Source organism: Cupressus sempervirens, chromosome 1 (assembly GCF_028749045.1).
Source record: "Cupressus sempervirens isolate cs-2001-9-10 chromosome 1, ASM2874904v1, whole genome shotgun sequence".
NCBI lineage: Eukaryota > Viridiplantae > Streptophyta > Pinopsida > Cupressales > Cupressaceae > Cupressus > Cupressus sempervirens.
The window spans coordinates 492491720-492514222 of NC_143118.1; the positions used below are offsets into that span (position 1 = coordinate 492491720).

General features: G+C 36.3%; 1 protein-coding gene across 2 annotated transcripts in view; it reads right to left on the minus strand.

Annotated features, from left to right (window-relative positions):
- Nucleotides 1-2790: 2790 nt before the first annotated feature.
- LOC149578401 (protein REVEILLE 8-like) overlaps nt 2791-22503 on the minus strand; it is a 143450-nt gene continuing 123737 nt past the window's right edge. The window contains exons 7-9 of one of the 2 annotated variants that reach the window (XM_089828873.1): nt 6590-6649; nt 3332-3403; nt 2791-3239 (exon numbers count right to left, since the gene is read on the minus strand). In XM_089828873.1, the coding sequence (XP_089684999.1) occupies nt 3009-3239; nt 3332-3403; nt 6590-6649 (363 nt within the window). In that variant the 3' untranslated portion in view covers nt 2791-3008. Of the gene's footprint in view, nt 3240-3331; nt 3443-6589; nt 6650-22503 lie in introns of both variants that reach the window. The other variant, XM_089828867.1, reaches the window with a different exon arrangement.

Below are 22503 nucleotides of genomic sequence, written 5' to 3' on the forward strand. Positions count from 1 at the left end.
TGCTTGTCTCTTCATTTTTTAATTCGTTTCTCCCTTTTAATTGTCTTTTTCCCACTTGACTTATTAATTCTCCTTTTTTATTTTTAAGTCACTTTACTAAAACAATATAATCTTCAGACATTAAAATAAATATCCTATCGAACTCAAAAAGCCACATGTAATAGCTTGGCAGAAAGCTCTTGGCAAGACACTCGAAATCCAATGCTGAAAATCTAGAAAATGGAACTCTTCCTGACTTGCTATAAATAGTCAGTACCCGGAAACCTTGTCAAAACTACTCCAATTGGCCCAAAATTGGAAATCTTCGGGCCAAATCCCAAACTGACCCCTATACTGCCCTGCTTAGTCTGCAGGTTCATGGCAAAAAGGGCTAACAACTCATCTCGAAATAATGGCTAGTCGAAGAGAATATTACATAGAATCACCAAAAAATTGTATTCCATATGTTTGATGATCACAACATATGTTCATTGTCAACTATTATTTATTAAATTATTATTAAATTCAATTCCAGGGAGGTGGCATCACAAAAAGGTATCCATGGCAAAAGTAGACCTCTTAGACGCAAACATATATCATGGCCATATCATTGTTGAAAACCGATCTCAGAAGCCCACATAAGAATTTCCATGCAACTATAGATGTTGGTATGAATGATGCAAGCCTATCTGAACTAGACTTATAATTTCAAAGTCTGTGAGTTTTCTATAAACTTGACTGTCTGTGTTTCCTTTAGCTGGATTCCCCTTTCACATTCATGCAATCAATGCATGTAATGTATATGATCGAGTAGTTTCTACTTAAATTATTATATCTTGAAACATTAATAATTGACAGGTGTCTCATAAAAACTTTAAATCTGTAAAATATTCTATATTTCATGTTTTTCTCAATCTGCCGAGTCTTTGTTGATTCTTGCTCAGATATGGATTTGTGGCAACAATCAGATTGCCGAGTCTAAACGAAGTTTGTCTTTCAACTATGATTTAATTATATAATTTATTGTGATTTCCAAGTATCACTGTTTTTTATAATTTTAATATGTATACTGTCTTTAATGCAAAATAAAAATTAAGAAATTTAAGCTTCTTTCCAAGAACATTTAAGAGGTTCACATCTAGAATGTTCAAGATATTTTCAAAGTTTCTGGTCCTAGTGGTCCTAGTACAGGTTCATATATATGGGAGAGATTCAGGATTAGGGTCCTATCACAGATTCATATATATGGGAGAGATTCAGGTTTAGGACAGGGTACAGGTACAGCAATACAACACTTTTCCCCCCACAAATGAGTGTGCGTGCCCACATGCATGTGCATGCACAGGTGCAAGTGTAGGTGTGTCCGTGTGCATGTATGACCAAACCCACACTACATATATGAACCCATCCTTGTAACCCAGAGGAAAATATAATATGATACCAGCCCACCCAGCCTCATTCCTGTACCAGGACTGGCCAGTTGGAAATATCTTGAATATTTGAGACTTCAAGCCTCCAGAATATTCTTCTCAAGCAACTTTAAATTTCATAATTTTCCTTTCGCAATGAAAATGGTCAATATATATTATTAAAAAGTCGATACTGTCCAATACTGGAGGCTGATTAAAAGGCCTAGAGCTTTTAACATGGCAAAAAGGCATATTAAGAGAGCACAGGAGGATCATAATTCAATTCACTTGAAACGAGTGTGTAGTGAAGACAAATAAATAATGACCATGAGTACAAGCAGGAGGTTGCAATTGACACAAATATGAAGCCAAGAAAGGAAAGCAGCAGGCACAAGAGGTTACTAGAAGGCTGTTGTTAGGATGAAAAAATAAAGGAGACAACCAGTGCACCATTCAGTGTGGTCCACCCTTCTTTTATGGAAACAAACTCTGGAATTGATACCATTGGAATGCAGAGTAGAACGCGATTTAAATTTTAGTATGTATTGAATTGCAGGTGCACTGATGGAGATGTAAATGTTCCGATGAAAAACTGATTTGACTACAGATGGTTCTGAAGTTTAAACAGAGCGGCTAAAGAATTTATTGGTCAAAAAGGAAACCAGAATGGGAGAGCTGGGTGTGCAACATGAAATGATAAGCACAATATAAATGAGAAAATGACCATAGACAGAAACAAAGAATGCCATGTGGGAGTCACTGATGTGAAAAGGAACAGAATTACTAGGTACTCTTTCAAGAATTACGACTGTGATGCTTTTGTAGCAGCTGTGACCTAAATTTTCATAAAATAAAAAAGTACAATAAAAACGGAGACCAATACAATCCAAGATGCTCCAGAATCAAGGAGACGTATATTAGAATTTCAGAAAAAGAGTACCAGAGTGGGTTATGACAATTTCAGATAACCACTCGAATTCATAAATATAACCAATTGATTAATATTCACAGCTATTGATTCTAAAAGTAATTATCCAAGTACTTCTCTTTGCCATTCAATTTGATTTACTTGAATTCTCTACAGAGGCTTGAAAGAAATGTGGAATTCTCAGACCTCAGTAGTAGCTATTGCTGCAAGAAATGAAAAGTCATGCTATCAATTTCTCAAGAGCCAGAGACTAGCCTTACTTTGATTGTATATTGATTTTCAGTCCGAATGCGGATTCAAAGAAATCCATACAGCTCCTCCAACGTGACCAATTTAAAAAACCTACTTACATCTTAAATAGAGATGCCAGAGAAGAGATATTACAAAGGGGTGATAACCAAAACTTGCATGAAAAGGGAAATATTACTTTTGCATGCCCAATAATTCACAACACAATCTACAGGACCAAATGGCTGAAGTTTCAAAGTTTACACGTGACAAATATAATTATAGATAGTTAAGTTCACATTTCAAGCTGACAAGGACAAAATTCTTTCTATACAACAATGATAATTACCTACATACAATAGATTACAAATTCTTGACATAAATCAATTTTACCATAGAATTACACTAGCAGATTAAGCAGGCTTCCATATTTTATTTGAAATGCCTGGTTAAATTATGCTCATCTAAGTTGGATCTTTATCTGAAAAGCACTTTACTGGCATTCCACAAGTGCTATCTAGGTTACCATGGAAGGAAGAGCCAATGCTGGTAACAGCATCACCATCAAGGGCACATTTTTGAGAATCTGATGATCCTGGCAAATCTTGGTTCTTTTGTTGACCATTGAGATCTTCTCCCTCTTGTACATTTACTGATCCCAGGCGTGTAGATTGCAAATGATCATCCCAAACATCCTGTTAAACCAATGATAAGTTTAGTGACACAAAGATGTCTCATAACAGAGAGTCAATGTCTGACTACAGCACAAAAGAGGATACCTACTTACCAATGACTGATTTGCAGGAGTACCTGACACCATTGCATGCTCATCCATTTCATTTACTACATAAGGGCCAGCCTGTCCATGATTCATGTCATATACTGATAAAAATGATTTCTGCAAATATCACAATATTCTTAGATCTAAGAAAATTTGAACCGTAACAAAGTGGAATTATACTTCAGAAAACAATAAAAGGCAATAATATAATTCTGTGATTTATTATCGGTTAATCATTTTAAAAACTGATGAAAAACTTCTAAGAGTCTGTACAAATCATTTGCAGACTTAGTTCATTGAAATTGTCAAGTATCGTATTACAATGAGTTGCTACTGTGGATTACATAACCAACTTGAATCTAGGTGTAACCATTCATGCCAATCCATTTCTAAGATAATATATCAAACTGCAACAATTTAATAGTGGGTAATCAAGTGTCAGTAATTTATCGTAAAATACATATTTTCATGATCAGATCCTCTCCAATATGATTTCCAGATTTAATTCATTAATAATGCAAAATACCATATTTGAATGGTCAGCTGTATTCTAACTACCCATCTTTCTTGCCAATCCATTTCTACAATAATCCACTCAGATGCTAGCCTGCATACGTGATTTCTAGATTTAATCCACTGAAAATGTCAAATATCATATTTTACTGATGGGGACAGTTGAATGATCAACAGAACTCTATATGTAACTATATACCTTCGATTCTTTATTGCAAACTCATTTCTACAATCATATTATTCTGTTGATTAGAGCCAGAATTGCATCATGCCATTAGTAAATTTAGAGCCAGGCTGTAAATATGACTGCTAGATTGAAACCACTGAAAATGTGAAATATCAAATATCATATTTTACAGGGGCATCTGTTGAATGATCAACCAGACTCTGTGTAACTATACTTCCTTCTTACCAATTTATTTTCTACAAAACATATTTTTGTCAATTATAGTACGAAAATTGCATCGTGACTGTAATTTACATCAAATATTTAATTTCAGTCTGGATGCTGGTATGCCGATGCAGATCTAAATTTATATTGATGCATCTGGGGCATCAAAACTTTTGACAGAATAAATGCCTTCTTGGAATTATAAATTTGTGTCAGACATCCTGTAAAAATGAGAGTTTAACAGTTTATTCATTGTAGACGTTGGAAAAGCAGAGAGGACAATGAACAGAACACCATAATCAGTTGGCAAAGGTCAGAAGCCCACTGTAGATTTCCAGCTAAATGATTTGTTAATTTTTGAATGCAGAAATTATTTTTGCCATAAATAACATATGCATATCATATAGAGATCCACTCACTCCTGTAGGGCCAGTTTGATTGTCAGCACTTGAATTCTCTAATATCTTAGAATTGTCTTGGACCCTTACCAGGATTCTTTTGTTAATTTATGTCAGAGATCTCATCCTTGGGAAGGACAATTGAACACTAATGTGACTGGAAATATGCATACAACAGCCAATGATGAATTTGAGAGAGCACTGTTTTGCAGGTACACCAAAGTTAAACCTCTTGTTAAGGAGCAATGTTTGAAGAAATGCCAATTTTGAACTTGTGTAAAGATAAAAATTGCACCCAAAAATTGACGTCTGTGCCCTAGCCATATTAAATTTTACGAACTGGACCATTGCTAGAGATTGTACATTTATTGCCCTGGCCCCTAAAAATTGGTATAAAAGGAAAACTGAAGTGATTTGAAAGTCAGACTACAAATTATACTAAGAGTGATCAATGTTGAAAAAAAAGATTTAGATATTATACATGATGGATCCATTTTTCACATTGTTTTCAGTCATTGGAATTATTATTTGGTAACCATAAAAGGCATAATAAACTTCAATGTCCATTTACGACAGACAAGATCAGATTCGTCAATTAAACTGTTGAAGTATTCCTGGAGATTTGCTATCTTTCCCATTTATGAGTTAGATTTTGTTAAAATAAGGAAATCAAATTACATTATATGCATAAAAAATTACATTGAAAGTGAAAATCTTATCGCTTGAACGCAGAAGAAATGTATGAAGTACAATTGATGGACTCTTGCTGAATAATTTACCTTGAACCCAACATCATAAGGTTTGGGACAGCAAACTTTGTGTTGGGCCATCTGGAGCTAACTGAAAAATCAAAAGAAACATGATGTATAACCAGAGTTGCCTGAAACTCCTCTGTCCCTCCTTGGGCGTGCGTATCCCCGTATCCAATTTGGAAACGTATCTGATACTGCTTGGATACACGTCCAATATTGTACCCATGTCTGCCTAAAAAAACTTGATTTTCCAACCGTGCCAAATACTATGGTATTTGGTTTTTTTTAAGGATCTGACATAAATCTTCCCAAATTGAATTTAAGATTTACTTTATTAAAGCATTTTTTTGGAAAAAATAGTATAAACAAAACCTGCACCAGATGAGAAAGACAAATAAAATGTTTTTTCTATTTCAGCAACCCGTTTTTGGGTTGTCTTCTAATGCAACTCTACTATGTTTACATATTGCAAAGTGTTAAATTAACTTATAAATATTTATGTAGCATTAATGTGTTAATATTGCATTTGAAGTAATGAAAATCTCCTATAATGACTCAGAAAATTATGTTAAATATGTGTATGTGTTATCATTAATATCATGTCCAGCCGTATCCATACCCAATACCATATCTGTATTTATATCTGTCTCCATATCCATGCAACTTTGTGTATAACCGAATGAGCTATATTATCCAAAAGTTCTAAGAGCGAATTTCTTTGTCAAACAACCCAAGACTTCAAATGTTAAATGTTTCAGTCCATCAATTTGTATACAACGAACATGGTGAATGCCTTGGAATACGAATATCTGAAAATTTCTTTGTTTTTTCTTTCCTCTATATTTTTTATAGCCATCCCTGAACATTCCCTTAAAAAAGGCCTCCCATCCCCTGCCATCCCAGAAACATATTCCACATTTCATTGTTAACAAAAGCTATAATCAATAGCAGTATACAGACATAAATAAATAAATGTTTCTTTAGATATAGTTGAAATAAATATTTCTTTGTTCTGAATAAATATAGTCAATCATCCTAAATACTACAACAGCTTACAAAGGCTGAACAATAATCGATAAGTGCTTCTAAGAAAAAGATAGGATGGCAAAGTTGTAAAAGCACCAGTTGGTAAAGAAAATGAAACGAGAACTGAAATCATATGCTTAAAATGTTTCCAGACAAATGTCCAAGTCTGAAATCATAAACTTACATGCTCCTCAAAATCCGGGCTAGACAAGTTGACGGAAAGATTCTTCATGAGTAACAACACCTACATGAAAGGATCAATATATAGTTATAAAAGGAAATATCACATGGCAAACCAATAAAACAGAGCAGAAGTTTGAACAGAAACCACCTGTAATACAAAGTACATCATTCATGAAAATAGCTGAACATGGAATGAAAATACAAAAGAAAAGAGTCAAATCTTGTCTGACATTAAGTATTGCTCATCGTCGATTGGCATATGAATGATTAAAAAAATATTCTGCAACTGATTTGTTTGATTTGTTAACAACTGTATAGTTCATAAGGGTAGAGTATTGATAATTAGGTTGTGTATGTTTGAGCCTGACAGTAGTATCAAAGCCAACCATCATTAGGTCTCACTAGAAAACAAAATATATAATGTGGACCCTCCCTGTACCAAACATGAACTTTACACTACCTCATGCAATAAAGCTATAGTTGTTATCTTATATTCTTGTGTTTTATTCACAGACATGATGCTAACTGTACAAGCATTGTGGTACCGTAGCATTTTGATGCTGAAATTCCTCAATGTCGTCTTTGCATTGTCAGGTTATGTTCAAGTTGAACAGAAGAGGAAGCCAGATGACATTTATCATTCACAAAGAGGCATTATGTTATCCTATAAACTTAATGTTATAAATAGAACAATGACATTATTGTAGTTTAGCGTACAATGCCTATTGTTATGTTTTTAATATAGTTTTTCCAACTACATATTAATTGTTTGTTGGCTTCTAGTGGTCATAAGAATCAGCTGACAGTTGTGTTCCCCTAGACAACTATCAGGTCTTTCAAATGATTTGTGCATCGTCAATCAAAGTGGCATGATCTAGTTGCATAAATTTGAATCTTGGCTAACCATCTCTAGTCTGCTCATGTAACAACTTCATGTGTGAATACAATAGACTTTTACTCTTCTCCTTGGTATGCATTGTCCATTCTGTTCAATATTTCAAACGTTCATTTTTATCAGATAGAAGGGTAAACATGTGTATGGAGGTTAATCTAATCATTGTGATGGATAGGCTAAAGTATACTACAATGGTGATTTAGATTAGCTATGTACTTGCCTCCATAATATGTGAATATTTAAATCCTTTTTGAGGATGGATAGGTTGAATAAATGGTCTTATTTGATTTCCTATTACATGGCAGATACTGCTGACCCACAGACACCCCAAACCACTGGATGAATGCAGCCTCTGACTCCTATACAATGCCAAAATCACCAAAACACAGCAAAATTTTCAAATATTAAACCTAAAGCAAATAAAAACACTCTTAAACTTTCTAAAACAACACAACTCCTAAAGAACAGAAACCTTTAGAACTTCAAAGTTATACAGATTTACAAGTTAGGAAGGTAAAAGTTTTATAAACCTCATAGACTTTCAAGTCTGAAAATATTTGTTAGGCTTGACTGTTTGCTTGTCATGACGGTTCAAGGACTAAAAATGGATTTGTGTGAAATCAATATTCCAGAAAAGACTGAATGCCTCCTCTCTTATTGTTTCGCTGATTTTCTGCAAGTTCTAGGTGAATGGGATCTAAGTAGTAGTTGGATTGTGAAGGAAAGGTTGATCCTAGCTAGTGTTACAATAATAGATAAGCGTCTATTATTAGTTAATGGTTATCTATTTGTAATCTATTGTAAATATTAATATGTTTCTAATATTAGTTAGTCAGTAGTTATTTGTTAGCTTTCTTTAGCTGTCTTTTAGCTAGAATAGAATGTTTCTATTCTCGTCCAATTCTTTTGTATATATTGACCTCTCAATCTCTATTAATAACAAGCAAGTATTTTACCAATTACTTCGTAATATGGTATCAGAGCCAATTCTTTTTAAAAAATCCAAAAATTATAATTTATTTTCTGAAATTATCAGACCCTATTTTTGAAATCATTTTTCTAAAATATTTGCTTCGAACTAGGGTTTGTGATCAATATTCACGTTTTCTTTTCTGGCCATTTTTGAAAAAGTGAAACTGTTTTTTGGGCATTTTCGTCCATTTTTCTGCACATCTAAAGCTAGGAGCGATGCTAAGGGTTTCTAAAAACCTTAAGTAACAGATCCACGCCCAAAAATCGTATTTTTGTTGCAAATTCGCCATTGATTTCAAGCTTTTTTAAAGGCCCGGACGCTTCTATTCGAAACCCTAAATTTTGGGCTCAAAATATTTTTCTTATCACAGATTGGTGGGTTTTTCAAAAGCTCAATTGAGTTGTCTTCAAATTTTTCTAGGTGCCTCAATTTTATGGCCAATAGATCTAGAAACCAACAACATATTCTTTTTGGGTTTTTCGAGCTCTCTTTTGGGTACCCCTTCAATTTTTTTGGGTCTTCCATTTTTTTGCCTCAAAGTACATGTCTTCACAAATTTTCATTCTTTTTCATTGAATAACGTGCTATGACATCTTTGACTAATATTTTGTTTGAAAGCAATTCAAAGATCAATAATTGAAATTATGGCACTTGGAAGCAACGGATAATAGAAATTTTTGAATATCGGAATACTGATCAGATTGTTCTCAGTGTTACACAACGTCCAACTACCCTTGCTACTAATCAGGATACATGGGATTTAAATAATCGGGAGGCGGTGATGCTTCTCAAATTATATGTACTTGATAATCAGCTCTCTCAAATTCCACTGGCAAAACAATTGCCAATATATGGTCACATCTCAAGAATCTTCCTGAGACTTCTAACAAAAGCAGAGCTTTATATTTGAAGAACACCTTTTTTTTATTATCATAGATGAGCGAACATCACTCCAAGCTCACTTGGATAGGATTTAAGAAATATGTGATCAGTTGCTAGCCATTGGTAGCAAGATGGAGGAAGAGGGCATTGTGGTTATCACTCTCTAGAGTTTACCCAAGTCCTACGAGCATTTTATCGAGACTCAAAACATTACATCTCTTGGTGCTAATCTAAACTTCACAGGTCTCTACACACTTCTACTTTAGCAAGATCGATGGAAACAACAGTTCAGTACCAGTTCCAATTCCACAGAGCAAGCCTTTGTTGCTAAATTCTTTCAAAAGGATAAAAGAAAGTCTCAATAGTCTTCTCAGCAGAAGTCCTCTGCTCCGACTTCGAAGGCTCTCGGAAGAATAACATTCAATGCAACTATTGCCACAAATTTGGTCACATGAAGGTAATCTAAGCAATCAAATTCGCAGCCCAAAGCATATAGTGTAGAACAAACTAAGTAGACAAAATCTGCCTTTTACACCTTCATGGCTAAAAGACCTACAGATCATGTGAAATCGTCTGCCCAATATATTGATTCAGGTGCCCCTCGTCATTTCACCCACTACCGAGATTGGTTCACTAACTACCAACCTTATTCAGATTTTGTTATTTTTGGTGGTAGAGAGGAGTACACCATTGTCCGCAAAGGCAACATTCAGATTCACTATGTTGGGAGGAATTTCATTTTCCTCAATGTGTACTATGTTCTAGGGATGGAACTTAATCTACTCTCACTCAGTCAATTGTTGCAACATTCTCCACAGCTGAATGTCACCTTCAGTTCACATCAGTGTACCATCACTGATAGGGTGACTCAATCTATTGTTGCAGTGGGTCTTGAGGATCATGGTCTTTTCCAGCTTGCTGATTTTGGTGATTGTCGGGACATAATAATGGCTGCTCGGCGGTCTTCTATAAGCAAACTTTGGCATCAGCAATATGGGCACTTAAGTGTGCATTATCTCTCTCAACTTGATCGGGAAGAGCTTGTCCTTGGTTTGCCAGAGATTTAGACTCAGTAGCTTGGAGTTTGTGATGCATGCCAAGCTGGGAAGCAAAATCACACACCTTTCAACAGTGGCGATTCATGGCGAACTTCTCTGTAACGACCCGTACCAGTACTATAATAAACCCAACCAGCACTATACTATCCTGAATCCAATTTTTCCGTTTTCCCTTTAAATGTAAATCTTAGACTAAGAACCCATTTAACAAATAACCAACAATATGAATAACAGATGATATTCCAGATAGGTATTTGCTCAAACTCATTCTTAAATAACACACTCAGAAATACATCCACATGCAGATGAAAATACGAACAGCAAATAATCTCGAACTCTCTCCAATAAGCTGTCTTTTCAAAATGATATTAAAGACTCAAGCATATGAAAATGCAATACAAATCAAAAGCACTAAACCAGCAACCTTTCAACAATCTGGAAGCCTATTATTGTCTCATACATCAGCAGTATAATAACCAGCAACTTCCAAATAACTTCTAAAACGTTATTGTATTATACAACTACAATACAATAACCATCCAACCACAATCCAATCTTATACACAGATTTTACAATCAGATTGGAAAACAAGAGAAGAACCTGTAAGCTCAACGAGCCACCTATGATGATATCTCCATGGACAATGGGTTTGCATCCACTGCCTACCTGCACAAAGGGCAATGTCCTCACACGAGCTAAAAGCTAAAGCTTTTTGAATGACTCTCACAAGAGAGAACTGAAAATCAGAATAATAAATCAAGCATACCCAACAATAAGCCTTTTTCCCCTTTTAATATGCAAACCAAGACTCTTCGGCTCCTCTCTGGTTTCCTTCTTATTCCCTTATGGCCTTCAACTTCCCTAAGACATTTCATCTTGTTCCTCCTTGCCCCTTTGTCCTTTATATAACATTAAATCGACCTTTTTGATATTTTGAGTCTATGTCTCAGAGTCAATTTAACATTGCCTAAAATAAAACTTCAATATTTCTAATGTTCCAAAAGGGAACATTACATTCTCAGGTACTTAAATTTGTTCATGCCAATATCTGCGGCCCTATGGCCACTCCTGTTCTTGGGTCGAGGTATTTTTTGTTGTTTGTTGATGATTTCAGTAGAAAAATGTGGGAATATTATCTTAAAAAGAAATCAGATGCATTTATTGTAATTCAAGTGTTTAAACCTTTAGTTGACAGAGTCTAGGAAATCTATTATTACTCTTAGGTCCGACAATGGGGGGAATTTTGTTCAAATGAATTCTCTAGCTTCTTGGATACTCGTGGCATCAAACGCCAGTTAACTATAGCCCACACACCATAACAAAACAATGTAGTTAAACGTCAAATCAAAACAATCACCGACATAGCTCGATCCATGCTTGAACACAAAAAAGTTCCGAAGAAGTTCTAAGCAGAAGCAATAAACATTGGAGTTTATCTTTTGAACTAGTCACCCATAATGGTGGTCAAAGGTAAGACTCTGGAAGAGGTATGGTTAGGTCGCAAGCCCGAAATCAGTTACCTAAAAGTTTTTAGCTCTCTTGCTTTTGTTTGGATCCCTAATGCATCCCACACCAAGTTGGATGCCAAGTGTTAGAAACTCATACTTGCTAGATACAAAAGTCCTCACAAAGCCTACCACTTGATCGACACTAAGACATCTTATCCCCTGTACAATTGTGATGTAGTCTTTGATGAGCACCGAGGACCATTCATATGTGTTTCTCCTCTTCCTGATCCAGCAAACCTACCTATGAAGGCTCATGATTTGGGAGTTAGGCTTCCATTAAGTCCAACTAATGGGAGGGCTCTAGTAGCTCTTGCGTCTCTAGTTAAAGTAGTGATCCATGTCTAGACACCTCCAACTTCTCCTGCAAGATCACCCAGATTTGTAGATGCTTCACCGGACTTTGATCCACATTCTTCAAATGAGGAACCTAATCATAGAGCATCTCCGGATACTAATGTTGGTCATTCTCCTCTCCGACCTAAGTGGTGGGCTAAGACACTTGCTAATCTTCGTGATGATGAGCTCACTGATGGGAGAACTGCTCGGAAAAAGAGCAAACCTATAGAATCAGTTAACTTTGATCTCATGGCCAACATTCACAATGTTTGAACCTCAAACATATTCCAAGGCTAAAGGAATTCCAAGTTGGGAACAGGCCATGACATCTAAACACCAAAGCCTGTTGAAGAATAACACCCAAGTCCTTTCTAATCTTCCACCAAGGAAGAAACCCATTGGCTGCAAATGGGTTTACAAAATCAAATACAAATCTGATGGTACTTTGTATAAGTAAAAAGCTTGTTCAGTTGCAAAGGGCTTTTCTCAGCGTCAGGGTATTGATTATGAGGAGACCTTTGCCCCTACTGCAAAGATGAGCACAATCATATTAGTACTAGCCATGGTAGCACAATTTGGCTAGAAGGTCCATCAGATGGACGTCAAGAGTGTTTTCCTGAACGGTGATCTGCACGAAGATGTCTACATGACGCAACCTCCTACTTTCAAGTTTGCTGAAAAAGAACATCAGGTTCTTAGATTAGTGAAAGCTCTCTATGGCTTGAAGTAGGCCCCTAGGGCATGGTACATGAAAATTGATAAGTACCTCAGTGATCAAGGCCTCTAGCAGAGTTCTTCAAACTCAAATTTGTACATCAAGACTATTGACAGTGACATCATTCTGGTTATTTATGTGGATGATTTGATCATCGCTGGCAGTTTGACATCTTTGGTTCAAGGAATCAAACGGAATTTATGCCAATTTTTTGATATGAGTGACCTTGGGCTCATGCATTATTGCCTAGGTGTTGAGGTTTGGCAACAACCTTATGTTATATTCATCTCTAAATCCAAATATGTCAAGGCTCTGTTAGAAAAATTCCATATGCAGGATTGCAAACCTGTATCTACACCCATTGAGAAAGGTTTCAAATTATCAGCTAAGTCTAATTCTCCTCCCGTTGATGATACTACATACAGGCAACTATAGGCAGCCCTATCTATCTCTCTACTACTAGGCTTGATATCAACTTTGCAGTCAACTACATCTCATGTTTTATGACAGCTCCTAAGGCTAATCATTGGATGGCAGCAAAGCATGTGCTTCGTTATGTGAAGGACATTACAAATTTTGGATTTCTTTACTCTCGAAGTTCTAATCCTCGACTCAGTGGGTTCATAGATTCAAATAGAGCAAGCTCTATTGATGATAAAAAGTCAACTTCTAGATATGTGTTCAATTTGGGATCCGATGCCGTCACATGGACCAATAAGAAGCAACAGGCAGTTTCTCTCTCCTCTATAGAGGCTGAATACAAAGGGATAGTTAAGGCAAGCTGTGAAGCTATTTGACTTTGGTGGATGTCTGGGGATATGCAAAAGTCACCAATAGGACCGACCACTTTCTTGTTAATAACAAGGACAATATCAAATTAGCACGAAATCCAATCTTCCATGAACGAACCAAATATGTGAATGTTTATTGTCACTATATACGACAGTAGGTAGAAGATGGAACAACAGACTTGTAGTATGTTCCTACCAAAAATCAGACTACAAACATTCTCACCAAGCCTCTTGGTCCTGATAAGTTTGTTAAATTCAGAGGACATCTTGGTGTTGTGGATAGATTAACCATTAAGGGAGGGTATTACGATTATAGATAAGCTTCTATTATTAGTTAATGGTTATCTATTTGTAATCTATTGTAGACATTAGAATGTTTCTAGTATTAGTTAGTTTATTATTATCTGTTAGCTTTCTTTAGCTTTTTTTTAGCTAGAATAGAATGTTTCTATTCTTTACGATTGTTTCCTAAGGAAACACCGTTCAATTCTTTTGTATACATTGACCTCTTGGTCTTTATTAATAACAAGCAAGTATTTTTACCAATTACTTTGTAATAGCTAGGTTCTTAAGCTCCAATGTCACATATGAATGTCAAAAAATAAAATGACATCAATTTGCTATTCTTTTATTTGGAAAAAGCATAGTAACATGAGGACGCATCCCCACCGTTTTTGGGGGCCACACCCGAGACAAGGACGCACCCAGGATGGGGGGACGGCATTCCCACATCCCCAACGGTGCCACCCAAACATCGTCGACAGGGGGCGTCCCCGCATCCCATTGGGGACGAGGACACATCCCTCAATCGAGCAGGGGACGACCGACCATCACACATGAAAAAGTGCAAAAAATAAAAATTAAATTAAAAGGTTTTGGTAAATTATTTTTTTGTGTTTTATAACCCTAGGGTATGTGGGGCCCATCTAGAGGTTGAAATCTCATTAAGTCTCTTTGTTTTCTCATTTCTATTTATTTTATGGTTTTCTAGTTTTAGTAACAGCAGCAAGAAGGGTGAAGAGCTCATAGAAGAGTGCTTATTTGAGTAAAGAGAGTGTGTGGAAGGCAAAGAGGAGTAAAGAGCAAGAAGAAGAGGAGAAGCAAGATTTTTCAGCTTGTTCAAGAGATTTGTTAAGCAAAAGGTAGGGTTTTTCATGGTTTTTTAACTTTATTTTTTTATTTTTCAAGTCAAGATCATTGGTTTTTGTTTCTAGTTTATAGCTTTTAGTTTTTAGTTGAATTTCATATCTAGATTTTAATAGATGTTTCTTATTTCATTTCCAAATTTTTGTTGCTTGAATTTTACTTTAAAAAATTGTGCTTTTGAAGAAGGGCATAGGCTGAAAGCATGCATTTATTTTATAATTTTTTCATTTCATGAAATACAATGTGAAAATGAGCTCCCAAGGTCATGACTCAAGTGGGTCAAATCACAGTGATGATGAGATGGATTTAGAGGCCCATTCTCATAGTGAAAGCAGCCAAGAAGATTATAACCCTGAGGCTGAACATGATGAAGAGAATGAAGAAATAGATTCAGAACCAACAGAAATTGGCCACCTGGTCCACAAGCTACAAATTACTGCTCCACTCTTTGGGCAAAGAGGGCTAGTGTTAGTTATGACTCTAAATCTCCTCTTAGACAGTTTGCAACAAAGATAATTGCACAGACAACTACAAGTGGCAGTACAAGGAAGTGGAAATGTAACATTTAAAGACAGAATGGTTTGGGAGCATCACTAGAGTGAATGCACATTTCCTCTTTTGGAAAGGAAAAGGTGTAGGTGCATTCAAGTTTTTGACGAAATTGAAAAATTTGCATTACAAAGTTGAGTTCACCAATCTTTGGGGTATACTAGATGACTTGGGCGTTGAGTTACCTACCACCTTGACTAGTAGGCAGCAGGTGCTCAGTCTTCAGCAAGCTTATGAGCAGGGGCAGCCATGTTATTCTACTCATAGCCCTAGGGGTAGACCACAACAGAGACCTACGGCTACATCATTCGCAAGGTTAGCCTTGGGTCCTTCTTCTGCATCTAGTGTTATGCCTGAAGCACAATCCAGCAGGGGGAAAAGAAAGGTGTCATCTGAAAGTAACTCCATTGCTGATTTATTAAATGCCCACCTGAGAGATGAGATAGAGGAGGGCATTCATAGATTTTTTTTTTTCAAATGGCATACCTCTTCATGTGATGCAATCTCCTTATTATAAGGAGATGATGCAATTGGTGGCAAGGGGAGGGGGACTATCATTTGTGCTACCAGGTGAGCACAAATTGCGAACTACAATCTTGGATAAAGAGTACGCCAAGATTGATTTAGAAAAGGATAAGTTTAGGCATGTTTGAGAGGAGTATGGTTGCAGCATCATCATGGGTCGGTGGACAAACATTAGGAATCGCCCACTCATCAATATCATTATTACATGCACAAAGGGGCCATTTTTTCTCAAGGGTATTGATTGTTTAGGGCATCAAACGGATACTGATTTTCAGTTTCATATACTTCAGGATGCTGTTGAGGAGGTTGGGCCAAGAAATGTGGTCCAAGTAGTGACAAATGCGACACCTGTGTGTAGAGTTGCAGAGAGACTTGTTGAGATAGCGTACAAACATATTTGGTGGACTCCATTTTGTGTGCATGTCATAAACAATGCACTAAAGGACATAGGGAAGATTCCATGGATTAAGGGAGTAGTGAGCGATGCTAGAGGAGTGCAGATGTTTGTCGGCAATTACCACACATCACATGCCCTTTTTAGGAGCTTCGCAAGGAAGGAGTTCCTGAAATCAGTTGAGACCCAATATGCATCCTACTTCATTCTTTTGGATAGAATGATTGAGTTGCAGGAGCTATTGCAACTAGTGGTTATGAAGAATGAGTGGAATAGGTGGGATGGGTGCAAGACAAAGTCGGGGTTGAGGGTAAAGCCGATAGTGAAGAGTGTGTATTTTGGAGTGATGCAAAATACATTCTCTTTAATCACTCCAGTTTTCCAGGTCATCAATCATGGGATGCAGATGCAGCTATTCTTGGAGAGGAGCATGAGTGCATTGATGCTATGCTTGGCCAAATGAGGGTAATTGTCCAAGAGGGACCCCACTTTAGCATTTTACACTGAGCACATTTGGCCTATTATTTAGCATAGATGGGACAGCCTCAACACTCCCTTACATATGGTTGCTTGCGCATTGAATCCAAAGTGGTACATGCCTAGGCCTGGGAGAGTTACACCACTGAATAATGATGAGGTAATCTATTATCAATTTCGAATTTAGTATACTTGCACTTGAAAGTTAGAAGTTAGTACACTCGCACTTCGTAATATTTAATTGGTTAATTTACTGATTTTAAAATTTGAATTTCAGATGAAGGAAGGATTCTTCAAGCACATTGATAGGATGTATGACATTGAGACACCAAATTTGCTACTTTAGGGGCTATCCAGCTAGATCAAAGGCCGACATAAAAACAATGGCACAAGAGAATCCTATTTTGTGGTGGAATTGTCATGGACCCAAATCAACAACTACCACACTAGCCATCCGTCTACTATCTCAGGTTTCATGTTCTCCAACTTTAGAACCTTTACTTTTTTCTTTCAAATTTCAATTTTATTTTTACTTTAGTCATGTAGTCATGAATTCAATTTCAATTTTCTGATTCTCATACTAGTCATTTGATTGTTATGATGTTACCTTAGGTATCTAGTTCTTCAGCTTCTGAGAGGAACTAGTCTACTTATAGCTTCATCCACTCTCTTAAGAGGAACAAACTTACCTCTGAGAAAAAAGAGAAGCTAGTGGATGTACATTGTGCCCTACATATCAAAGATCGCAAGACAAGTGTGTACGAGGAGACTCCTGTAGCACAATGGGATGTAGAGCCAGAGGAGCCCTCATAGGTTGATGAGTATGTAGATACTTCTGATGCGGGGCTGGTTGGTATTCCTCTCGCAACTCTTACCCTTGAAGAGGCTGAGAGTTCGGAGGATGAGTTTGTTGAGCCTGAGCCTCAGGTTGACATGGATGATTAGAGGCCTCTAAGCAGCCTCTATTGTATTTTGGCAGCCCTTGGGCCTTTAGTACTCGACATTTTGTCTTTTGATTTTGTAGTTTGTACTTGAAACTTGGATATTATCATATTTGTCATTTGAAGTTTGAACCATTGAACATTGTGATCATATATCATGGTTGTTTCTATTTGATGTAATTGAGTTTATGATGCCACTGAATGATTGATGAGATAATGATACTCATACTTTGATGCCATTTGAACCTTCAATCTTTGATTATTTTAATTTAAATTATTTGATAAAAGTTAGAACTTAGAACTTAGATCTCTTTCATTGTTCATTGTTCATTGTTCAATGTTCAATGCAATGTAAAACTAAACTAGCAATAGCAGCCTTGATGAACTTATACTTCAAATTTATGTCTTATATTGTTACATATCTTTTCATAATTAGCATTTTGAGTATCATATGTATGGTAGATAATGTAAACCCCATCCCTCGCGCCCCCCCATCCCCCGCCACCCTCCCCCTGTCATCCCCAAATTGAGGCCCCATTGTCCCCCCATCCCGGAAACTTGTCCCCATGTCCCCCAGGCCAATGTAACTATGGGAAAAAGTAAGTTTTGGAGGCTGCGAAAGGCTGGGGTCTTCTTTCCATTAAGCACGAAAGAGGACTGAAGGTGCTGCCCACTGGCATGGACAAGCAGCACTGAACATGCACTAAACAAGGTTTGGGTTGTTGGATGTTGTCTTAAACTCAGATCTGCTGTAGGACTTTGTCCTTGGAAACAAGGTCTGGTTTGTTGGATATTGTCTTCAACTCAGATCTGCCGTAATACCTTGTCCTTGCAAATAACCCAATGCTAGTGTTGCTGAATAAGACTTGGCTAGAGGATATGGAACCCTTAAACACCATTGATGGCACCACCACACACACATAAACTGATGTGGTTCAGTACATTATCTTGGAGGCGCCGTAGTCTTAACACATCTATTATATCTCGTGAGAAGTTTGGCACTTTCGATATAATTAGTTGTACTCCTCTTATATGTTGGATATACGCAATGATCTATAAATTTAGGTTCTGGAAAAAATGAGTAATTGTGTTTTCTACAAATTGATCTCTCTAGAGTTGGCCATGTTTTTAAGACACTAAGACAGCAGGGAAATGCCCCTTCATCAAGCCACCACCACTGCCACCAAGTAGATGTCCTCGAGCATCTCCCTCAAAGAACAGATATTTCTGAGGTGTCTTGAAAGTCAGTCATGACTTGTGAATATCCTAGAAACCTATAACAGTCCCCCACATCCAGCACTTAAAATGGTACATTTTTATATATTAAAAAACACCTTAAATTTATACCCCTAACCTAATCTTAATAGTCTAATGAGTGTCACTGATACCCTAAATACTCATAAAGTAGAACTATATAAAAACTGAATAGTCCTACCTTTTGACACAAATTATTCAAATTTACTGTTTGTTATCTGAAGAATTTTGATTTGGTCAGAGATACTGAAATAAGGACTTGGAGTTCGAGAAAAATAGTGAATTCTAATCTTTCCATAATGATAATTGATTAGTAAGTGAAAACAATACACTTATGGCCAGACAAATAGATACATATACATACATATGCATGTATATATATGACGCAATAGTCATGCTGTTTTTGGAAGTCAAAAGACATGCAATGTTATTTCACAGTATTCTAGAGTTATCAAGTGTTAACCCCTAAGGCATTTTTGGCATTACTGTCAAATGATTTTGAGATATCGTGAGTATCCTTCTATCTCAAAATTAATCAGATTATCTTGACATGATAATGTATTCAGAAGTTAGCATTTTTTATGATCACATTCATATGCAGTTTATATGATTCTATTTCTAAATCAAGACCTTAACAGCAACTTCCAAAATGTATAACTGTAGGAATGAAATAGAAGTAAACAATATCAAACATCCACACATGCATGGCACATAACACAATGATTTTTCTTGTGGGAACCCTTGGTTACAGAGAGAAAACCACGGTAGGAATGACACTGACAAGCCCTTTATTGCAGTAAAAAACTTTGTCCTATTAGGAGCTACAAAAACCCCTTCTGAGGGTTCATCCTGTTAGGAGTGACTATTGCATTGTTAGGAGTACAATGAGATCTGTTAGGATCTACTCCGGTTAAAGTTCACCCAAGTAAGGGATTTCCTTTGTTGCAACTGCTAGGGAACAAGTTGGATAATCTGCATGTAGCACTCCTTGCCTGTCAGATCCAATCTGTTCTCTTCACTCTGATAGTACTCTATCCTCTTTCTCTGCTCAAAACCTCAATCACAACCCTAGCACACCGAATTCCTTTTCACTTATTCATCTAACAACTCCAACATTAAGAGCAGTTCCATATACATATACAACTTTTTGTCGCTTAATCTTCACCATTCATTCAACTTTCAGTCTTGGCACTCTAATACCATATGCAATTTACATATCTCGATGTCATAAAATGTTTTCCTTCACCACTTCGATCCACATTAGGGTTTACATGAGATTTTCTCAAGAATACTCAAAACATGTGTTGGTTCCCAAAACCACATATTGGAATCCTAACTGGTTAAGGCCAACTTGACGAGATTGATCGATGCGATCCAAATCCCCTACGTTTTTGGCTCTACAAAACCAAGGCAGGTGTAGCTGATCCTGGACAAAACACTTAGATCTAGGACGCTTATAGCAGATTGATTAGAACGCGAATGTATTGAAAGTTTCCAAAATGGCAAGAATTATCGAAAACTTCAAATGTGTGATCGAATTAAGAATAAAAGTAAATGATTGTATGAATGTTTTTGAAATAAGAATAAGTATGAATTAATGCAACAATGAATATATTAATTCTTCAAAGGGAAAGATATGAAATTGCCAGCATATGGATTACGAATTATGAGCAATATAAAGACCATTACTTAATTAAATGGTCAATCAAAGTCAATATTATAAGTTGACACATACAACTTTATAAAGTTCAATATTTTTTGCTCTCAGTGACTCAGTGGCATCCTGATGATGGATCATACAGTATGATCCGAAACGTTGATGAAAAAACTCTCACACAATCTTCCCCAGAAATTAATTCAATATTCATGGATTGTGGAAATCTGTTTGCTTTGAAGTTCAATATACTTAAACTATAAACAATTTAATAATCCAGACACGACGGATCAATTATACAAACACAATTTTAAATTAGTCTAGGATGCGCTTTAACTCCTGTGATATGGAGACAAACTAGACATAAATACGAAAATAATTAAATATTTCACAATATTTATGTTTATCAAACTTAAAATGCAATAATGACCCAGTCCACTTATCTGAGTATTAAAATATTTATAGAAATTAATAAAAAACATTTATAAAGGACACAACTTAATAATAATTTAAAACTCCGAAATTTAAAATAAATAATTATGCTAGAAATAAAATCACAATAGAGACACTCCTTACAGATGATCTATCTACTACATTTCAGTTTCGGAATCCACAAGCTTTGTTCAATGATTCAATCCACAAGCTTTGTTCAATGATTCGTTTCTTCGCCAAATAAAAAAATAAAATATATCATAAGTGCCTCATAGTATATTGTAAGATTTTACATCTTGTATTTATATACAAGTGAAAAGACACGACTATGAACAATCGTGCCTTTTCACCGCTCACAGTTATAACTCCAAAAGAGAGAATTATAATCAAAGGTCCTTAATGATATGGACTATAATGTCGAGAAAACAAATTAGCAATCTTTAGAATGACATGATGCTACAGGATAGAAGCACCGTTTGGAGAATTCAACACATAATTTGACCTTAGTTCCACGCTTACTTCCTAAATTCTACTATCATGCATATTTGAATGGCACTCGATCATATTTAGTCAAACTCCCGAAGGTGTATATCGTTGACCGCTTGTATAGACTAAAAATCCTGAACTTGCCACACTCGTCAATCCTTGCCGATGATACCAAACATTATCCCTAAAATGAATAAAGTGATTTGTTTGATGACATGCACAAGTTTGGATATACGCTTGGTTTCACTTGCTCAAGCGGCCCTGTTCCTTCCATTGCTTTGGTGAATACCATGAGCTTGAATAATCGAATCATAGATTATCACTTTTGGAAACACATCTTTATTGTTGACAGCAAATCCTTTCATTCCAACTTCTATGCCTCTGCAAATTTGGATGGAGCCTTCACTTCTGGTGCTATCCTTTTAACCTGCAAATTTCTACACACAAGGTCTTGACACCATTTATATATATGTTTGAACCTACTGTTGCTGCACATATTGTCGTACGACATAACACGTAGATACCTATGTATGTCCTTAATACTGCCACCAGCACGTTTATTCATGCCTGCAAAAATAAGAATTGTCGTTAGATATAGGTTATCAAATAATGATTAGCAGTTTTGTGAAATATGGAAGCCCTGATTTAATCTGGAATCGATTCAATATCTTGTTTTGTGCACGCCAATAAGGTTCAGAATTCCATGTTTGGGCACAATTGTTTGTACATGCCCCTATCCTCGAATGTATGTATCGATTCTCATCCCAAAGCATTACGGGCTCTACTTTTGGACATTAGTACTTCAAGAAAGGAAAGAATCGAGCTGGTCCTCTTCTAGGTTGCTTGATGATGCTGTTCGTCCTCATACCAATCAAAAGGAACATTGTCAACAATAATTC